The sequence below is a fragment of the Phascolarctos cinereus genome, unplaced genomic scaffold, assembly GCF_003287225.1.
Source record: "Phascolarctos cinereus isolate Bilbo 61053 unplaced genomic scaffold, phaCin_HiC Scaffold_4;HRSCAF=312, whole genome shotgun sequence".
NCBI lineage: Eukaryota > Metazoa > Chordata > Mammalia > Diprotodontia > Phascolarctidae > Phascolarctos > Phascolarctos cinereus.
In genome coordinates, this window is record NW_027555847.1 from 469,546,356 (window position 1) to 469,566,521 (window position 20,166).

Sequence of the window (20,166 nt, forward strand, 5' to 3'; positions counted from 1 at the left end):
AGGACTCTTAGGTTTGGGAAAGCATTCCTTCGTTAGCAATGATATATTGATAATAGTATCAATTTAGAGCAAGAATAGGGAATAATTTTTTTTTCTTTTGGGGGTCACTAACCCACAGAAAAAGATGAATCATTTAAGAAAAAGCAACTTAATTTAATTTTTTTTTTCAGGAAAAAACATCTCAGCTGTTGGTTCTTAAAGTTATGAACAGAAAAATAAAAATCTATTTAATAAATACAACAAATTTAAAAAATGTTCTTCAGGTCTACATTGTGGACAGGCAAACGATAGACAAGCATAAAGGATTGAATGAGTCAGGGGCAGTGAAAAGGGGAGAAGACAACACACAGAAAGAAATAGTAAAAGATTGAGCAATAAAGATCAAGAAAGACAAGAGACACAGGCCTCATTTCTCAAATGTATAGAAAACAGAGTAAAATTTATAAAAATACAATTCATTCCCCAAATGATAAAGGGTCAAAGCATATGAACAGGCAGTTTTCAGAAGAAGTAATCAAAGTTATCTACGGTCATATGAAAAAATGCTCTAAATCACTATTGATTAGAGAAATGCAAATCAAAACAACTCTGAAATATCACCTCACACCTATTAGATTAGTTAATATGGTAAAGAAAAAGAAGGAAAATGAGAAATGTTGTGGGGGATGTGGGAAAATTGGAACACTAATGCATTGTTGGTGACGTTGTGAACTGATGCAACCATTCTGGAAAGCAATTTGGAAATATGCCCAGAGGGCTATAAAACTATGCCTACCCTTTGATCCAGCAATACTGCTAGGTATATATCCTAAAGAGATAAAAAAAGGAAAAGGGACATATTTGTACAAAAATTTTTATATCAGCTCTTTTTGTGGTGGGTAAGAATTAGAAATCAAGGGGGTGCCCATCTATTGGAGAATGGCTGAACAAATTGTGGAATGTGATTGTGATACAATATTATTGTGCTATAAGAAATGACAAGCAGGATGATTTCAGAAAAATCTGGAAAGACTTACATGAACTGCTGCAAAGTGAAATAAGCAGAATCAGGAGAACATTTTATGTCATAATAGCAATACTGTTTGATGAAGACTTAGCTGTTCTCAACAGTACAATGATCCAAGACAGAACCAAAGGACTCATAATTAAGCCTGCTATCCACCTCCAGAGAAAGAACTGATATTGTCTGAATATAGACTGAAGCATACTATTTTTCACTTCCTTTCATTTTTTTATTCATCTTCTTGTACAAAGTGACTAATGCAGAAATGTTTTACGTGATTGCACATGTATAACATATCTGATTGTTTACAGTGTCAGGGAGGGAGGAGAGGAGGGAGGGAGAAATAGAGTTTGGAACTCAAAATTTAAAAAAAGTTAAAAATTGTTTTAACATGTAATTGGGGAAAAATAAAATACTATTAGAAGTACTATATGTAGTAAAGGGCAGCTAGGTGGCTCAGTGGATAGAACACTAGGTGTAGCATTAGGAAGACCTGAATTCAAATCTGGCCTTAGACACTTACTAGCTGCATGATTGTGGGCAAGTCATTTAACCCTGTTTGCCTCAGTTTCCTAACCTGTAAAATGATCTGGAAAAGGAGTGGCAAATCATTCCAGTATCGTTGCCATGAGAACCCCAAATGGGGTCACAAAGGGTCAGACAGGACTGAAGAATGACTGAACAACAACAAATATGTAGTAAGTGGCAAAGCTGGAACTTGACCCTGGATTGTCTGGGTTCAAGGCTATTACGTTTATATCACTCTGTACCACACAGTCAAATGGGTATTTTTTACATACACACTGTGGAGAGGCTTCTGGTCATGAATTTATCTTTCTAGCCACATGCATCTATGTGTCAAACCAGACTATGGGCAGCTGAATTTTCAACTATTAAGAACAATAATACCAGCTCATCCTTTGGTCTCCTGCCTCTGTGCAGCTGTGTACACTGTCTTCCATGCCTGGACTGCCCTCTCATGGAAACTTGTTGAATCCTTATCCCTCCTGTAAGGCTCAGCCCAAGCATAGCATAGTGCCCATAACGTGGTAGGCATTTAATAAATTCTTATTGAATTAATGGATGAATGAATGGCATCTCATCCATAAAGCTCTCCCTATTCCCCTTCAGCTGAGATCACTGATCTCATCTTTCTTAAATGTCTCATGCTATTCTCTTTCAACGTATAAATATACACTTTATACTCTAACTCATATTTATCTCTGTACATATCAATTCCAGTGTCTCCTTCCTCTCTACCCCCTCTCCCAATACAGTATGAATTCCTGGAGGACAGGAACTGGGACTGTGTCAATTTTCATTTTTGTACCCATAGTACCCTGCACATGATTTTATAATTTACTGTAAAATAAGAGGACTGATTTTCAACAACCACACATGAAAATTAATCTCAGTTTAATCGTCTTGTGCATGTACTGCTACTTGAGTCCTGAAAGGTCATGATTGAGTGATTGAGCCAAAACTTACAGTCACCAGGGTCAAAGGGAGGGTATTCTAAGGATCTCAATACTGATATGAGCCCCAAACTCACAGGGTATAAGTCAAGCTCAGGGGAAGCATGTTATGAATTAACATCTGTAAAGTGTTTTTACAAAGCTTAAAGCTCTATATAAATGCTAGCTATTATCTGCTAAGTACTACAATCTTCAGAAAATATTACTGCTTCAGCATATTGGACTCTCTTGGGAGAGTTAATGAGTACTTAAGTGACCCTCTTACTTCTAGTGACTGATTTAAACACCTGGTAATATATTATTCGGTAAGAAATTATGGAGAAATTAACACTGGCAGCCATATTTAAGTATAAACAGGTGTTGCACAGAAAAGAATCAATCCCCATCTCTCCCTATTCAAGTATAAATACTAAAAACTGGACATAATCAGAATAAAGCAGAGACAGGGATGTCAAGTTAGTCTCTGGAATCTTGGTTAGCACTGGTGGAAATTACAACATTGCAAAAACAACTTTGACAGGCTTAAGAACTCCAGTTAGTTTACGGGAGGAGGACTTCTGGGTCAAGGGACCAAGATGGAGGACTAGATGCTTTTTCCAATCTTAGGACCTTTGAAACCTCTCCAAAGTAAGAATTACGTGCAAAAGATATAAGACAACAATTTCAATTGTCTCACTTGTCTAAGATACCAAGAACCCAATGAGAAAACAACCCAATGAATTAAAGTACAGATCTAGAGAAGTCTAATTCCTAATGTGCTCATTCATCACCATTTCCCCCACCAGCCACCATTCTCTGCCAGGGCTGTACTCAGAAGTTGAGGCACAGGCTTGTAAGAGAGCTCCACTCTGAACACCTCTTTTCCTACTTTCTCTATGCTGAGGAAAACCAAAAGGCAGAAACTTTCTTTGGTAGTAATGGCAGCACTCTGTGTTGCAATAATAAATAGCTTAAGAATTAAGGAACAGAAAGAACTGGAATAGGACACTAGTGAGCAGGAGGCTCTGCCATATTTAATACAAAGGGGCCTGGCATCCAACTGGGACAAGTTCTGTCATCCTGGAAGTCACTTGGAACAGAGACATGACTGCTGAAATGTGAATTGTCCAGTGTGCGAGGGAGCTGAAACAACTGAGGTCTAGACTGTGGAGAAACTTGTCATCAAAGGGGAAGGAGTCCATCAAAAGTGATCAGTGGGGAATATAAGGAAAAAAAGACTGAAATTATGAAAGGTCTCCGAAGGAAGAAAACTCAGTTAAAGAACTTAAGGATAAACAGATAGACCAAAGGAAGATAATAGTAATAGAAAGAAAAACGGCCTTCAGGTTAGCTAAATGAATCCAGATGTCTGTGAATAACTACTACAAGACAAAGGAAAATGAATTGATATCTGATGAAGCATAATAAGAATCTATAGATTCTTAAGAGAGTATAGAGCAATACCATAATATTCCTGAATGGTTCAAGAGATAAATGAGAATTGTGAAATCAGCATTTATGGCCTGTATAGCAGAAATCAGCAGAACAGGAAAAAACTTAACCCACAGGGGCAAATCTCACCAGGGAAACAAAAGAAAGAACGACTGATTAGGAATACAAATACACAGAAGTGAAGGACAATCTAGAAGAGAAGCAAAAAGAACTGTGATCAGTGAAATGACTGAGCACAATTTCAGAGGACTGATGATGAACCAGGATACCCAGTTCTTAACAGAGAGGTGATGGACTCAAGATGTAGAATGAGAAACACATTTTTAACAGAGCCAATGTGAGCATTTGTTTGCTTTATATACTTGCAAAAGTTCTGTTTTTCTTTTTAAATTTTTGTCTTCGAGGGGAAGTGAAAGGGTGGTTAAAACACTTTTAAATTAAAAAAACAAAAAATTAAATAAAAACCAAAACAACGAAACAACAAAACAACAACAGCAAGGTGTGTGTAGGTGGAGGATATATTTCTGAGACTTCCTGGCCCTGCTATTAAAGCTATTCGCTCAGAGTTCACCCACATTCTCCTTATCTATTCTCCTCCTAATTTAGTTCAATACAAATTTATTGAAAGGCAAACTGTATGGAAAGCTGGCCTCAGAATGAGGGAGACCTGGATTCAAGTCTTGCCTCTGCCATGAATTAACTTTGTAACTCTGGGATAAATCACTTGATCTTTTAGTCCTAAGTGATTCTCAGAATTGAGATATGGACTGTCATAATGGGGGACCTGCAAGTAAGTCTGTACAGCTGAATTGTAGGCTAAGAGACATGATGTACAAGAAGGCTGGAAGAGTAGAAAGGGGTTTTTGAAGGGCTTTAAATACTAAAAAGAATTTTCTATCTGATCCTGGAAGTAACAGGAAGCTGTTGGAGTTAATTTAATAGACGGGAGTGTAACATGGTAAAAGCTGCATTTTTAGGTCAAAAGCCCAGCTTGCATCATATAGTAAGTGACAGAGATAGGATTCTGAGATCCTGAGGTACTTGCTAGTAACCAGGTGGAGTAGATATTGCCTATAACCTCTTTCTGTTAATGATCAGGGTAAAATGGGATCAGAGAGCATGAATGGCCCTATGAAATAACGAACTTCATGCAAAGTCTTTGGCACTTATGTGCATGATAGATTTTTAGAATTAATAAGTGCTGCATAGAAAACATTTTAAAAAACCTTAAGAAGGTTTCAATATAGGTGAAAGGCCCCCTAATGATCATTGTTATTTTGTACAATTTCATAGCAAATCGTTAGGTATCTTTCAAGCTAGCTTTGTCCTTTCATGTATCCCTATGCTCTAACCTAAAAGTTATCTTTTTAAAAAATTAAAAAATAATTAATCACTAGTGGCGCAAATTTAAATTCTGGACTTTCAAACAAAAATTTCCGAAATTCTAAGATGAAGTAATCATTTCTTTTATACCCTAGCCAAGGTCCCATGATTTTCACCTCAGCAACCAGTACTTCCTTGGTGAAAATCAAATGTAGAATAAAAATTCCTTTGTCTTAGTTCTGCTACCTTTTAAAGGATGACATTATCATTAAGACAAGATAAAAATTACTATCCTTTTTGCTTTTGCCAGAAATTGAACTTTATCATCTACAGAGAATCTCTTTCAACTGAAAATCATCCACAAGCATGGCAAATATCTTTGGTGAGCACACATATCTTTGCTTTATTTCTTGTTTAATATCAACGATCAGAAGATGGTCAATTTTCTCCATTATGCATACCAAATAATCTCATATGGTCCTTACATGGATATCTATCTCACACACACACATATATGTATGCATACACACATACACACACACATACACACACACACACACATTATTACCATTTTACATTTGAGGAAATTGAGGTTAAGTGACTTTCCCAAGTTCACACAGCTAGTGTCTGTCACTAGATTTGAACTTAAGTATTTCTGACTGCAGGCTCAGTGCTCTCTCCACTGTACTACGTAGTTGCCCAAAAGCACAGTTGAATCTTATATTCTCTTTTTATTATTATTTTTTTGAGGCAATTGGGGTTAAGTGACTTGCCCACGGTCACACAGCTAGTAAGTGTCAAGTGTTTGGTCTGAGGCCAGATTTGAACTCAGCTCCTCCTAACTTCAGGGCCGGTACTCTATCCACTGCACCTCCTAGCTGCCCTATGGATCCTATATTCCTAAACATGATCAATCCATCAATCAACAAGCATTTACTAAGCACTTACCATGTGCCAGGCAATGTGTTAAGTGCCAGGGATGCAAAGAAGGCAAAAGTACAAAACAGTTCCTGCTCTCAAAGAATCCAGATAGTAAGGGGCAGGTGGATGCTGTGCTAGAAATAATATGTAAATAAATAGGCATATGCATGATAGATGTAAAGTAGAAGGAAAGTGAACATAGAGGGAAAAGCTCAATTGTAATAATAATTTTCAATCTTATTATTAACCATTTTGGTAGTAAAACAATGGATTTTATAGATTCAAGCATGACTCATAAAAACTGTTTGAGAAATTTCCTTAAACTCTACCAGAACCTGCCGTAGTTGGTATTATTTCTGATGAGTTGTGTCATCTTTGAGTGAATTCTGGCATATAGTTTATCTCACTTTGAGTTGATTTACTTATCACAATCGCTACTTTATACATAAGAAAATAGCAAGCCACATCCAACTTCTAGTTCTTGTTTTTTTTCCTCTAAAGTTAGAGAAAATGTTTAAAATGCTTTCTGAATAAGATATTCAATGGAATCCCTTGGACAAAGAGAAATAGCATGAATAATATAAGAATACAAGAGTATCGCTGTACCAAAATCTTGCCCAGTGCCTCAACATGGAAAAGGTGATCTTGGCTCCATGAAGGCTATGTCAGGGGAGAACAAGTTCTGATAGGTTCTACAAAGCTAGTAATTCAAATGTAATATAAAGCTGGTACAAATTCAAGTAAGGGCCTGTTGATGGATTGTTTTCCTGCTGTTATCTAAAAGCACCAGCTTTAGTGAGTGTGGAGATGTTTATTATCAGAATATTAGTCATTAGGGAATGATATTTTTGCATCTTATGAAGCATGAAGAATTGTGATTTTTGTAGGTGAGAGGAGTAATCATACCTACAAAATCATGACTTATTCACATAATACAATGGAAATGATTTTAGCTGTGAAGTCAGAGGACCTGGTTCATAATACTTCCTCTGTTATTTATTTCCTGTACCTTAGACAAGTAAATCACTTAACCACTGTGGGCCTCAGCTTCCTTATCTATAAAATGAGAGAATGGCCTCTCAGTTACCTTTTAGCTTCAAATCTATTAATTTATAATCCTGACTAGTTCTTATGGCCCAGAAACCCCATTCCCCCTTCTCACATCCAAGAAATTTGGACATTCCCCTTAAAAAAATGTGGATTTTAATTTTATCCCAAGAAAAGCAAGTTAAATATGTAAAACTTCAAAGAACTCTTTTCTCTCCCTTCCTCAGATTATAACTCCTCCATGCCTTAATACGGAATCTTTATTGCAGAATATATATGTATACATACATACATACATATGTACACACATAGTATATATACACACACATACATACATCATTAGGTATTGTTCAGTTCTGTGTCTGTATCTATATATCTCAAAAGGCCAGCCACTAGGATATCTATCTATCTAACTCTGCATAGACATAGATACACACACAAGTACATAAAATCTAGTGGCTGATCTTTTGAGATACAGATATAGAGCTGAACAATCCATAATGATGTATGTATGTATATGTATATATATAATATATATAAACACACACACACACACACACATATATATATATATATATATATATATATATATATATATCACATATGTATTATATCTAGTGGTTGCTTTTTGATGATGAAGTAGGCTTAACTAGGCTAACTCATAGATGAAAGACACACAGTTTGGACCTATATTCAAAGCCTTTTTAGCTTGGTAGCACCTGACGGGATTTATGCTCCATCAGTCTGGCTTTCCACCATTCAGGACCTGTATTCGGCCATTTTGAGGCCCTGAATTAAGACTTTAGGGGAGACAAACAAGGAACAACCCTGCTAAATAAGGCTGCCTTTCTAATCCCAATAAAGCTTCCTATTCAGCAGTGGTACCTGCAGGTATGAGGGGAATTCTCCTGGTCTTATGAGCAAAGACCTAGTCTCAGAAAGCCTAGCTTTATGCTTCAAGAAGATTAAGGAGACTTAATAAAAGTTAAAAACCAGTGTTCATTTCCACCTCTGACTATTCAGAACAAAAGATAGGCTTTTCCCTTGAGCTTACTGGGTGGCATTATAGCATTACTGGACCATTTACAATTGAGTAAAATAGTAAGTGGCTTATTAAAAGAAACCAAGCAGGCAGGCTGATGCAGAACAGATAAATGCTGGCAGGATTTGCATACCGGTGGGTGGCACAGTTCACTGACTAAATTGTTTCCCACCCATTGGCTTTAATTCAGATTTACTTTGATCCTTGAAATTCTTGCTCCCTTCATAGACAAAGGGTATATTCATATCCATCTGACACATAATATACATAATCTGTCAAAACAGAAGCTTGCTTTATTGCTTTCCACATCCTGTAGCTGTATGCCACCTACAGCTGAGTGAATGCCTTCCACATCTCAAACAATGAATATGCTTGTTAAGGAGAAAAGGAAAGCTAAATCATGGCCCCCAGGTGACCTTGAGTGGACATTTGATCCCTCCCTAAAACCTCACAGCTGAACAAGACTTTAATTATGTCTAATGCAACTCTTTCCTTTTAAAGATGTTTGACCTTTTTACTCTCAAGCCGTGCTCTAGGTAAACCTTCTCAGGTAGATGGGTGTTTATTCTCATCAAGCTTTTCAGTGAAAGACATTTCTTTCTTGCTTCATTGTTCCCTTGCTTCTTCTTTTTCTCCCTCTCTTCCCCTTCCCCATCCCTTTCCCTTACCCTTCCTTTCCTTTCCCTTCCCTTCCTTCCTTTCTTCCTTCCCTTCCCCCTTTCCTTTCCTTTCTTTCCCTTCCCTTCCCCCTTCCCTTCCCTTCCTCTCCCTTCCCTTCCTTTTCCCTTCCCTTCCCTTCCTCTTCTCCTCCCCCTTCCCGTTCCACTAGATGTTTCTCAGTCTCACCTTATGATATCTTTCCCGTTCCCTATGCATTTGCCTGGGCATACGTACCTGGAATAAACTCTTTCCTTATCTTTTCCTGTTAAAATCTTTTTTTCATCTTTTAAGCCTCACTGCAGGTTCTGCTTTCTCCATGAAGGCTCTTCAGTTCTCACAGCTGCAAATAAAGTCTGATTCCTCACATTTGTCCTGATCACATTGATTGACCACTTTGTTTCAGTCTCATTTATGTACATGCCTTATTCCTCCTATTAAACTACAATCTCCTTTAAAGTGGGGACTGTGCCTTTTCATCTTCGTGTCCCTAGTGCTTAATAAAGCCTAAAAGGTGAGATAAGACATATGCCCAAATAGCTCTAAAGTACTGAAGAATGTAATGGTACAAAGAATGAGAGACCTAAGTGCTGTGAAAGCTCGGAGCAGTAAGAAATAGCTTCTGATAGGGAGGATCAGGAAAAGATTGATGCCTGGTAAGCATAAGATACTCAGGACTGGAGGGGAGTAGACAAGAGAAAACAAAGGCAGAAGGAATAACTTGAGTACAGATAGGAAAGAAGGAGTACGTTCAGGTATTATAAGAAGCACAACTTGGTAGGAGCATCAATTTTGTAACAGGGGACAGCGAGGAGGCGACTAGAAAAGTTGGCTTAAGGTAAACTGTGGAAGGTCTTGAAAGATTTGGATTTTATTTGGTAGGCAATGAAGAATCAGGCAGCTAGATGGCTCAGTGGATAGGGTCAGTGCCTGAAGTCAAGAAGACCTGAGTTCAAATCTGGCCTCAAACACTCACTAGCTATAGGACTCTGTGCAAGCCGATCTCTGTTTGCCTTAATGCATTGGAGAAAGAAATGAAACCACTCCAGTGTCTTTGCCAAGAAAACCCCAGTGGACAGAATGGTCCAACACAACTGACTAACAACAAAGAAGAATCACTGAAGGCTTGTGTGTGTGTGTGTGTGTAGGGGCAGAGTAGGTATGGGTAACATAGGGTTTTAGGTTTCTGTAACTGCCTGCCAATCTTTTTTGTAGGCATGATGCTCTAATTTGTAATGAACAAAATTCCTGAGCAAAGGTTAATCTGTTAATAGCATGTTTTAACATGTAATCACTGGTTCAAGAGAGGTAGTTAAGGAATACATCCACAGTACTCACTACTGCTCAAGGTCATTAGGCCTGGCATCCTTCTCTGCTGATAAATTCACGAGATCAGCTGTGGGGTGAGACAGGTTACTCCTTTCTCCTTCCTTTGCCCTTTTAAGCAATCAATCAGTGGATAAGCACTTACTGTTGTTGTTTAGTCCTGTCTGAATCTTTGTGACACATTTGGGGTTTTCTTGGCAAAGATACTGGAGTGGTTTGTCATTTCCTTCTCCAGTTCATTTCACAGATCAGGAAACTGAGGCAAAACAGAGTTAAGTGACTTGCCCAGGGTCACACAACTAGTAAGTAACTGAGGCCAGATTTGAATTCAGTTTTCCTATTTTAGGCACAGTGCTCTATTCACAGTCATCTAGCTACCTCCAGTAAGCAAATATTACTGTACACTACTTGTCAGCCTTCAGGCACTGTGCTAGATGTTTTTTGTTGTTCGGTTATGTCCTACTCTTCCTTTGAGGCCAGATTTGAACTCAGGAAAATGAGTCTTCCTGACTCCAGGCCCATTGCTCTATTCACTGTTCCAACTAGCTGCCTATGCCAAGTGCTGGGTACACAAAAAAGGGCAAAATCACAAAAACAGCACCTGCCTTAAAGGAGATTACATACTAAGTAAGGAGATAATATATAAATAAATCAGTAGATACAAAATACTTACAAAGAGAAAGGAAGGTAACCTTAGACAGGAAAGATCAAGTGGATTAGAGGGCCAGGAAAGGAATAACCATCACTTGGCCTTTCTATTGACCCTGGCCTGAAAGGAAGCCAGGAATTTCAAACAGTTCTGGGCACAGAACCAACATACAACACCTTGATTTCCCAACAATTATTGCCTTAGAATCCCTGTGAAGCAGGGAAACTGATGGAGCGTCACCAACATATGCCAGAGATGGGACTTTTTCTGTATATAAAGGAAATGCTTATAAGCCATTTTCCTGCTGTCAGCCTACAAACTGGGCCCCTGTATTATGTTTAATGGGGGAATGGATCAATGACTGTGTAGTATTTAGGAAAGCTGTAAGCCAAATAGAAATATCTTTATCTCAAAGAATCACAGAGAAAACCAGAAGGTGCGTCCTTTAGCCTAACCACAAAAGTCATTTGCGATGAAAAATTTTGCTTCAGATGTGTAAGGTTTAAGTATGGGACGACCTTCACTTTCTGGTGTGGCCACTGGCTTACCGCAGAATCACCCTTTTGTATAACTTATGCTGCCAATTGATGAGGAAAATAGACAAGAGTCTGATCGCCTCATATGTCCTCCAACAATCCCATGTAAACCCCCAATTTAAGTCAAAACTGAAGAGGTTCTAGCTAGGATGTGTAGGCCCTCAGAGAAGTTTGCTGCAATAGTCTGAGAGGGATGTATAGTTCACCTGAGCCACTGAAGCCATCTATACTCATTGAAGATAACTAGGTGTTTTCTTCACTACAGGATCATAGGATCGTAAATTTAGAACTGGGTGAAACTGTGGGGTACAGTGGAAAGGATTTGGCATCAGTAGATCTGGATTCAAATATTGACTCTTCAACTAACTACCAATATGATTTTGGGCAAGTCCTGTACTGTTTCTGGGTTCTGGTTTCTTTATGTGTAAAATGTATATGAATCAGATTTTTTTTTGCCTTTTTTTTTTTGTTTGATGAGCAATCAGGGTTAAGTGACTTGCCCAGGATCACATAGCTAGTAAGTGTCAAATGTCTGAGGCCTGATTTAAACTCAGGTCCTCCTGACTCCAGGGCCGGTGCTCTATCCACTGCAGTGTCTAGCTGTCCAAGAATCAGATTATTTCTAAAGCAAGGATTCTCAATCTAGAGTGGTTAAACTTTGTTAATTTGGTAACTGTATTTCAATGTAATTTCCATTGTGATCCGATGTATTTCATTTTATGCATTTAAAAATATTATTCTAAGAAGGGGTGCATGGATTTCATCAGATTAACAAAGGAGTCCATGACACCAAAAAGGTTAAAAACTCTTCCTCTAAGGTCATGGGATCATAGATGCAGAGATGACAGGCAATTTAAACATTATGAAATTGAACCCTTTACTTTATAGATAAAGAGACCAAGTTCTAGAAGGTTTAAGCGACTTGTCGCACAGTTTGCAAGTAAGCTGAGCCAGAATTCAAACCGAGGTTCTCTTCTAATACTAAATCCATCACTTTTTCCATCATCATTTCATGGCTTTGAATTCCTTTTCAATAATTTTTGTTCTATACTTCCATGTATGAATGTTATTCTCCTTGGCAGAGAAAAAAAAAGAAACAAAATAGGAGTTGAGTCACACCTTGTTTTCTATCATCTTATCATTATTTGACAGTTTTCCTCTCTCTTCTTGCCCCCAGCATAGCTTTAAAAGATCATTCATGTTTTTAATGTTTTCATTAGTATTCATTGCAAACCTCATTTCATTTGTGGCTTTGTCATTCCTCACATTATTCTTATAAGATCACTTTTATATTCATACTATTCATCCTCAGTTATCTACCCTTCCTTCCATATTCTATAAATGTCTTTTTAAAATATGCTTTGGTTAATGAGTTCCCTGAGCCACTAAAATGGTCTCTTTAGACAACTCCATGTTTTCTTCTTCATTGGCATCATCTGCATTTATGTCTTCAGACTTGCATTCTTGAAAATCTCTCATTCATCTTGAGCCAACTTCCCCAGAAAAATTTTGGTCTATGATATGCTACCTATTTTTAACTTGGGCTTTTTGACATGTGATCTTACAAAGTCTATTCAAAGACCAGTCTATTTAGCTACCTACTCACTTACCTTCTTCCCTCCCTCTCCCTCCTTCCTTTTCTTCTTTCTCTCCCTCCCTCACTCATTTCCTTCCTTCCTTCCTTCTTTCCTTCCTTCCTTCCTTCCTTCCTTCCTTCCTTCCTTCCTTCCTTCCTTCCTTCCTTCCTTCCTTCCTTCCTTCCTTCCTTCCTTCCTTCCTTCTTCCTTTCTTCCATTACTTCCCTTTTTCTTTCCTTCCTTCTTATTCCTGCTGTATCTATGGTAAAAAAGTGATCTAGGCTTTTCTTTTACATGACATGTTATAAACTCAATGAATGAATATACATCACTTAGCAAAATATCATCCCTTTCCACTGCTCTTGCCATCACCTCCATCACTTGGAAGATAATAAATGACTCAATTTGCAGAGATTGGTAGAGGTATGGTATGATACCGTGGACAGAACACTGGATTTGGAGTCAGAGAAGTTGGGGTGGAAAATCCTGTCTCTCTCACTTACTGCTCGTATGATCTTGGACAACTCACTTAACCTCTTCTAGTTTTCTCATCTTTTTTTTTTTAAAGGCAACTGGTGTTAAATGACTTGCCCCAGGGTCACACAGCTAGTAATTGTCAAGTGTTTGGTGTGAGACCAGATTTGAACTCAGTTCCTCCTGACTTCAGGGCCAGTGCTCTATCCACTGAGCCACCTAGCTCCCACTAGTTTTCTCATCTTTAAATGTGAGTGTTGGACTAGATGACCCCTGAGGTCCTTTCTAGCTCTAAAGATATGATCCTAAGTGTTCCCTTCAGCAAGCTAAACAACACCAGGCCTTTATTCTTCCTGTAGTTAAATAAATGATTTAGATAATGAAAAGATAATCTCTCTTTGAAAAAATACATGCTACATGTGAAAGGTCTGTCTTTAATATCAATGATTATAAGTTAATATAAAAATTAGTAGCAATTTGTTCAAATTCATGTGGTTCAGGTTAGTTCTGGCTGAGTTAGAAGGATTAATATTTTCTGGCTCATCACAACCTTACTTACAGGTTTAACAGGCTTTAATTCAACATGATCCTGGGGGGACTGATGGTAGGAATGTGTGTCAAGTCCACCTATGAAGTCAACTGAAAATATAATAGTCCAATATAAATATATAGATGGAAATGGAAAATACACATAAAACTGAAAATTTAAAATAAAATATACAGAAATAAAAGGTATTCATGCCTGAAATTTATCATAAAATGGAAAATAAATGTTTTTAATACATGACTAAAATCAATGAAGTCAATGAATAAATAAACCACTGGTGAAATTTAAGAGACATTCAAAGTATGTAGGAGCTTTTAGACTGAAAAAAAGGATCCCCCATTTTTATTGGTTTGATAAAAGACAAAATAACATCAGAATATCAATTTATTTATGATGCCCCCGAATAGTCTTTTACATATCCTTTTTCTTTATATGGCAAAACTTTATTTTTTTTGGCTAGGCACAGGGGTTAAGTGACTTGCCGAGGGTCACACAGCTAGTAAGTGTTAAGTGTCTGGGACCAGATTTGAACTCAGGTCGTCCTGACTCTAGGGCCTGTGCTCTATCCACTGCATCACCTAGCTGCCTCAAATTTTTTTCTTTTTTGCTACAGATGCCATAATCCACTTTTTCCTAATATGTTTTGTTCATGTTTTTAAAAAGGCTCTCAAGAAGTCACCTGATAAATCTTTTTGACTCATTATAGGACTGTCCTTAATACATCCCAGAGAGAGTTAACTGTCTTTAAAATATTCAAGAGAGTTTTCATAACCTCCTGGTAAAGTGACCAGAAGTCTCATTTCCCCTAGAGTTAGAATTTTCTTTCTAAATGTTTGTTCTGAATCTCTTCTGTGTCACTCAAATTCTTGTCCACTACTCATTTCAACCACTAATTCTAATTTATTTCAACTGAAGCTCAGCTGTGCTTATGTTTTCTAATTATCAATCAACTTGAATTAGGATTAAGTTACATTACATAAGTACATATTCAACCGGTATGAGTCAAATAGTGCTCTTGTGCATGTCTGAGTTAATACTTATGTGACCTTGGAAAAGTTACTTACTCCCTCTAAGTCTCAATTTCAGTATATGCAAAATGAGGGGGGTTGGCTTAAATGATCACTATTTTTCTAGCTCTTAATTCCATAAACTCATCATAAGTCCCTCAAGTCATTCATTGTTCCTAAAATGTTTTCTACGTCTATTCCTACGTTTGCAGACCTATATGTCTGTATACAATAATATAAATATATTTCTGTGTTTATATATACACATATAATACATAAACCTATTATGTACACACACAATATGTCCAAAATGTATTCGAAGATTTGATCATATCCTATCCTAATGCCAATCACTTAGGTGAAATGACATTGACCTTCATTAATAAGAACTAGACTAGAAATTAGATTTGGGCTTGGATTTTCCTCAGTCGCTCTTCATCTCCTCTCAAAATAATCTTGAGTCTGTTTCTCTGAGCAGATCAAATTCTAAATTGACTATGTTCTAATTTTCATTAAAAAACTATTAAAGACTAATTATAATGGAAGAGCAATTGAGGAAGGGGCTCTAGAGCTGAAGAGGTTATACTATGGGGAAAGAAGTGCTTTCTTGAATGTAATTTTATACCTGGAGACACGATCTCGTCTACAGCATAACTGCATCCATGTAATAGCAAGGTGTTTTATACTGGGGGTTAACCATAGTGAAAAATACTATGTCATGTTAATATAGCAAAGTGTAAGCTCTTAGTTATTGTTTTACCTTCCACATCCCTACTTATTTTCTCCAAAGCATTTGACCAAATGCTTCTGATCCTCCCCTCTATTTCCATTAATCATATCTTCATTATACTTTTAATTTTTGATAAATTGGTCTTTGTGAGGATCCTTGGCAGGATTTGTGGGGAGTGGGGAGAGGAAATAACTAAAAAAAAATGAACCTAAATGATTTTGTGTTGGTTATCTTAAAAAGCTGATCATTTAAAATACCCTATTCTTTACCATTCTGGGAAAGTGAAATATTACATATAAACATTGGCTCAGGAGCCAGCAAGGATATCCTTTACTTTTAGATCTTACTAATCTATTTCCTGGGCCAAACTTAAACAGAGTACATAGCTGCCAAGCCATCTCTTAGAAGAAATAATATTATAATTGAGCCTCTTTGCAATTACCCCCTCCAGTCACCCCAAATCTCTGACCAGGATGTTAACCAAGTGGATGGATGGATTTTAAGAGTTACTATATATTTATAGTGATATCTTGCTGCATGAGAACAGTATTGTGTTTTCTCCTTGTAAAAGATACACAACCACTCAAAACTTTGCTATTTATCTATAGGAAAGCTTAGGTAATAAAGCAAATTTCCTTCGATAATTCAGAACTCTGGAGCCATACTTAATTCCCCACCCAGTTCTCTCATGCCTAGTTTGCTTTGTACATAATAAGCAAAAGAGATCTTAAAGACGATTGATTTCCCCACCCTTCCCCACATGCTGGTCTTCAGGGTAAAAAATGTGCAAGGTGGGCATAATGAATGCTGCTGATTGCTGACCCTGACAGCTTCATGTGACAAATAATTCATCACATGCCATGCAAACTTGAAGGCTCTAGCTCCTTGGGAGCTAGAGAAGAATTGCCCACAGCTGAGTATTTCTTGGTGTGGTTCAGACCCAATCTAAGTGCTAATGCCTTCCTGCCCCCATGGAAATGAGATTGGTTCTTACTGCAAATCTATAAGTAATATCTAGAGAAATCTTTGTTGACTGTATTCTCCATTTCTTTGCCTGTCTGTGTAGCTCTTCTATAAAGGAGTCTTCTTCTGCAGTGAGCACAGTGTAGATATTTCTGTGTTTGTGTGTTTTTGTGTGTGTGTTTGGGGGAAGTGAACTAATAATGAAACAAGCCCATTTTTATTGTAATATGATGTCTATACTTTAGATTTTATAAGAGATGGCTATCATTTAAAAAAAATAGGAAGTTCCATTCATTTTTGCTGCCTTCAGGATATCTGTGATTCAAAATATGAAAAAAAAATTAGAACTGAAAGTATCTTGGCATTGTTACACTTATTTTATAATATTAATTGATTTGATTTATAAATTTGGGAAATTGCATTCAACAGGATGCAATTCAGTGACTATGTACTTAATGCTGTCCATTAAGGGCATTGAGTACTCTACTACTCTTTCCATAGAAAGGCATTATGCTAAGCACCAAGGGTGATGGTATATAATGGATTTGGAGTCTGAAGGATTTTAGTTCAAATTCTGATTCTGTTATTCACTAGCTGTGTGGTTTGGGGCAAATTATTTGGGTCTTTGTTGTTGTTCAGTCATTTCAGTTGTATCTGACTCTTTGTCACTCCATTTGGGCAGAGATACAGGAGTAGTTTCCCATTTCTTTTTCCAGCTCATTTTACAGGTAAAAAAAATTGAAGCAGAGTTCATTGACTAATACATTCATTTTATAAAAAAGGAAACTCTGGGACTTAGTTTCCTTTTTTTGTAAAATGAATGGGTTGAAGAAAATGATCATAAGGTCCCTTCAAATTTGAAATCTTATAATCTAAAGTTTAAACAAGATTTGTATCCATGCTTTCATGGAGCTGATAGTCTGGTAGATAAAATATCATATATAATCCCAAACAATAAATAATTGCATTAGAGAGGTGAAAGAAAAGTGTAATATAAGATTTGGGGAAAGGGTTTATGGGAAAGATCCCTCACACTGGGGCAGAGGAGTAGGAATGAGAAGAAGTTTCCTCGAAAGTGTTTTGCTTTAAAGGATAGATAGAAATTCAACAGGTGAAGAGAGAGAGACAGGACATTCTAGGTACAGTGAGCAAAGTTTCAAAGGCAGGAAAAGTGTGGGGTAAGATTGGGGGACAAGTATCCTAGTTTAATTAGAGAGAAGAGTATGGGTGGAGCAAAATGTGAAATAAGGTTGGAAAGGTGAAGTAGTCTCAGATTGTAGAGGGCCTTCAATAAATATTTTCAACATAGATCGGTAGCTCTGTGGCTTAGTAGATAGAGTGCTAGGCCTGGAGTCAAGAATACCTGAATTCAAATGTGCCCTCAGATACTTCCTAGTTGTGTGATCCTAGGTAAGTCACTTCACCACTGTCTGCCTCAGTTTCCTCATCTGTAAAATGGGGGATCACAATATCACCTACCTTTCAGGGTTGTTGAGAGGATCAAATGAGATAACATTTGTAAAGTACCTTGCAAACTTTAGGTATTATATAAATGCTAACTATTATTATTTAGAGCTGGAAGAGACCTAAGAGGCCATCTACTTCAACCTCTAATTTTATGGATGAGGAAATTGAGGCATAGAGATGTTAAGTGACTTGCACAGGGTCATATAAGTAGGAAGAATCTGAGTACGCTTTTGAACTCAGATCTTCCTGACAAAATGTGGCAAGTCCTCAAAGAGATGGGAGTACCAGATCATCTTACTTATTTCTCGAGTAACCTATAATGTGGGCCAGGAAGCAACAGTTAGAAACAAACATGGAACAACTGATTGGCTTAAGATTAGAAAAGGAGTATAACAAGGCTGTATATTGTCACCTTATTTATTTAAGTTATATGCAGAGTACATTGTGTAAGATGCCAGTCTGCACAAATCAAAAGCCAGAATTAAGGTTGCCAGGAGAAATAACAATCTCAGATATGCAGATGATACCACTCTGGTGGCAGAAAGTGAAAGAGAATTAATTAGCCCCTTGATGAGGGTGAAAGAAGAAGTGTAAAAGCTGGCTTGAAGCTTAACATTAAAAAAAATTATCTTCAGATCACAACAACTCGTCACATAACTTCCTGGCAAATAGAGGAAGAATAAGTGGAAGGCAGTCAGATTTTATCTTCCTGGTCTCAAAGATCACTGCAGACAGTGACTGCAGCCACGATATTAAAAGATGCTTGCTCCTTGGAAGGAAAGCTATAGAAAATCTGGACAGCATACTAAATAGCAAGGACATCGCCTGGCTGACAAAAGTCCATATGGTCAAAGCTATGGTTTTTCCAGTAGCTATACATGGCTGTGAGAGTTAGACTATAAGGAAAGCTGAATGCTGCAGAACTGACACTTTCAAATTGTAGTGCTAGAGAAGAGTTTTGAGAGTCCCTTGGACAGCAAGGAGGTCAAATCGGTCAATACCTAAAGAAATTAATTCAGGCCATTCATTGGGAGGTTAGATATTAAAGGTGAAGCTTAACTTTGGCCACATAATGAGAAGACAGGACTCATTGGAAAACACCCTAATGTTGGGCAAGATTGAAAGCAGAAGAGGACAACAGGGGATGAGATGGATAGACAATATCACAGAAACAATGAACGTGATCTTGGACTGACTTCAAGAGATAGTGGAGGGTAGGAGGGTCTGGCATGCTGTGGTCCACAGGTCACAAAGAGTTAGACATGACTGAACAACATGAACAATAACAACAACTCCCTGACTTCCGGACCAGTATTCATTCCCCTGAGCCACCTCGCTCATAACTCTCAGAGATAGAGATGTGAACCTGGGTCTTTGTGAATACAGTCTCAGAATATTATCTGCAAAATCACACTGTCTTTCTACTGAGGAAAGCTATTATAGACATGGTTGCAATTTTCATAAATGTTGAGTAGTAAGAGGGTAGAATGAAATTGGGAAACAGATAATAGTCCCGTTTAGTTGGAATATAGTGCACAAGAAGGGGAATAATATGGAATAAAGAGGGAAATTAAATTGGAATCTGGTTATAGAACCTTAAAAGCCAGGCTAAGAAGTTTGATTTTTGTCTATTGGTATCAGTAACTCACTGTCATTTGAGTGGAGTACAATAATTTAGTAAAATAATTTTGGCAACATGAAGGATAGGCTAGAGATAGGTGAGACTAAAGGCAGTTAAGAGGCTGTTATACTTAGGGAGAAGACAGATTAGAGATGCTATGGGAAAAAAATCAACAGAACTTGGAAATTGGTTGCAAGGGATCGATAAGGGAGAGGGAAGAGTCAAAGGTGACTGAGGTTTCAAGGCTGGGTCAATGGAGAATGGGACTACCATAAACAAAAATAGAAAGGTTGGGAGGTCAATTTAAATAATAAAAAAATGCATTAATCTACTACCATGTACAAGGTACTGAGCATACAAAAACAAAAAT

General features: G+C 37.4%; 1 protein-coding gene across 1 annotated transcript in view; it reads right to left on the reverse strand.

Moving 5' to 3' along the window:
* The window catches only part of NKAIN3 (sodium/potassium transporting ATPase interacting 3), a 376,233-nt gene that overhangs the window by 29,162 nt on the left and 326,905 nt on the right, over positions 1–20,166 (reverse strand). The window contains exon 6 of the mRNA XM_078151776.1: positions 14,017–14,100. Within this exon, the coding sequence (XP_078007902.1) occupies positions 14,017–14,100 (84 nt within the window). The remainder of the gene's footprint in view (positions 1–14,016; positions 14,101–20,166) is intronic.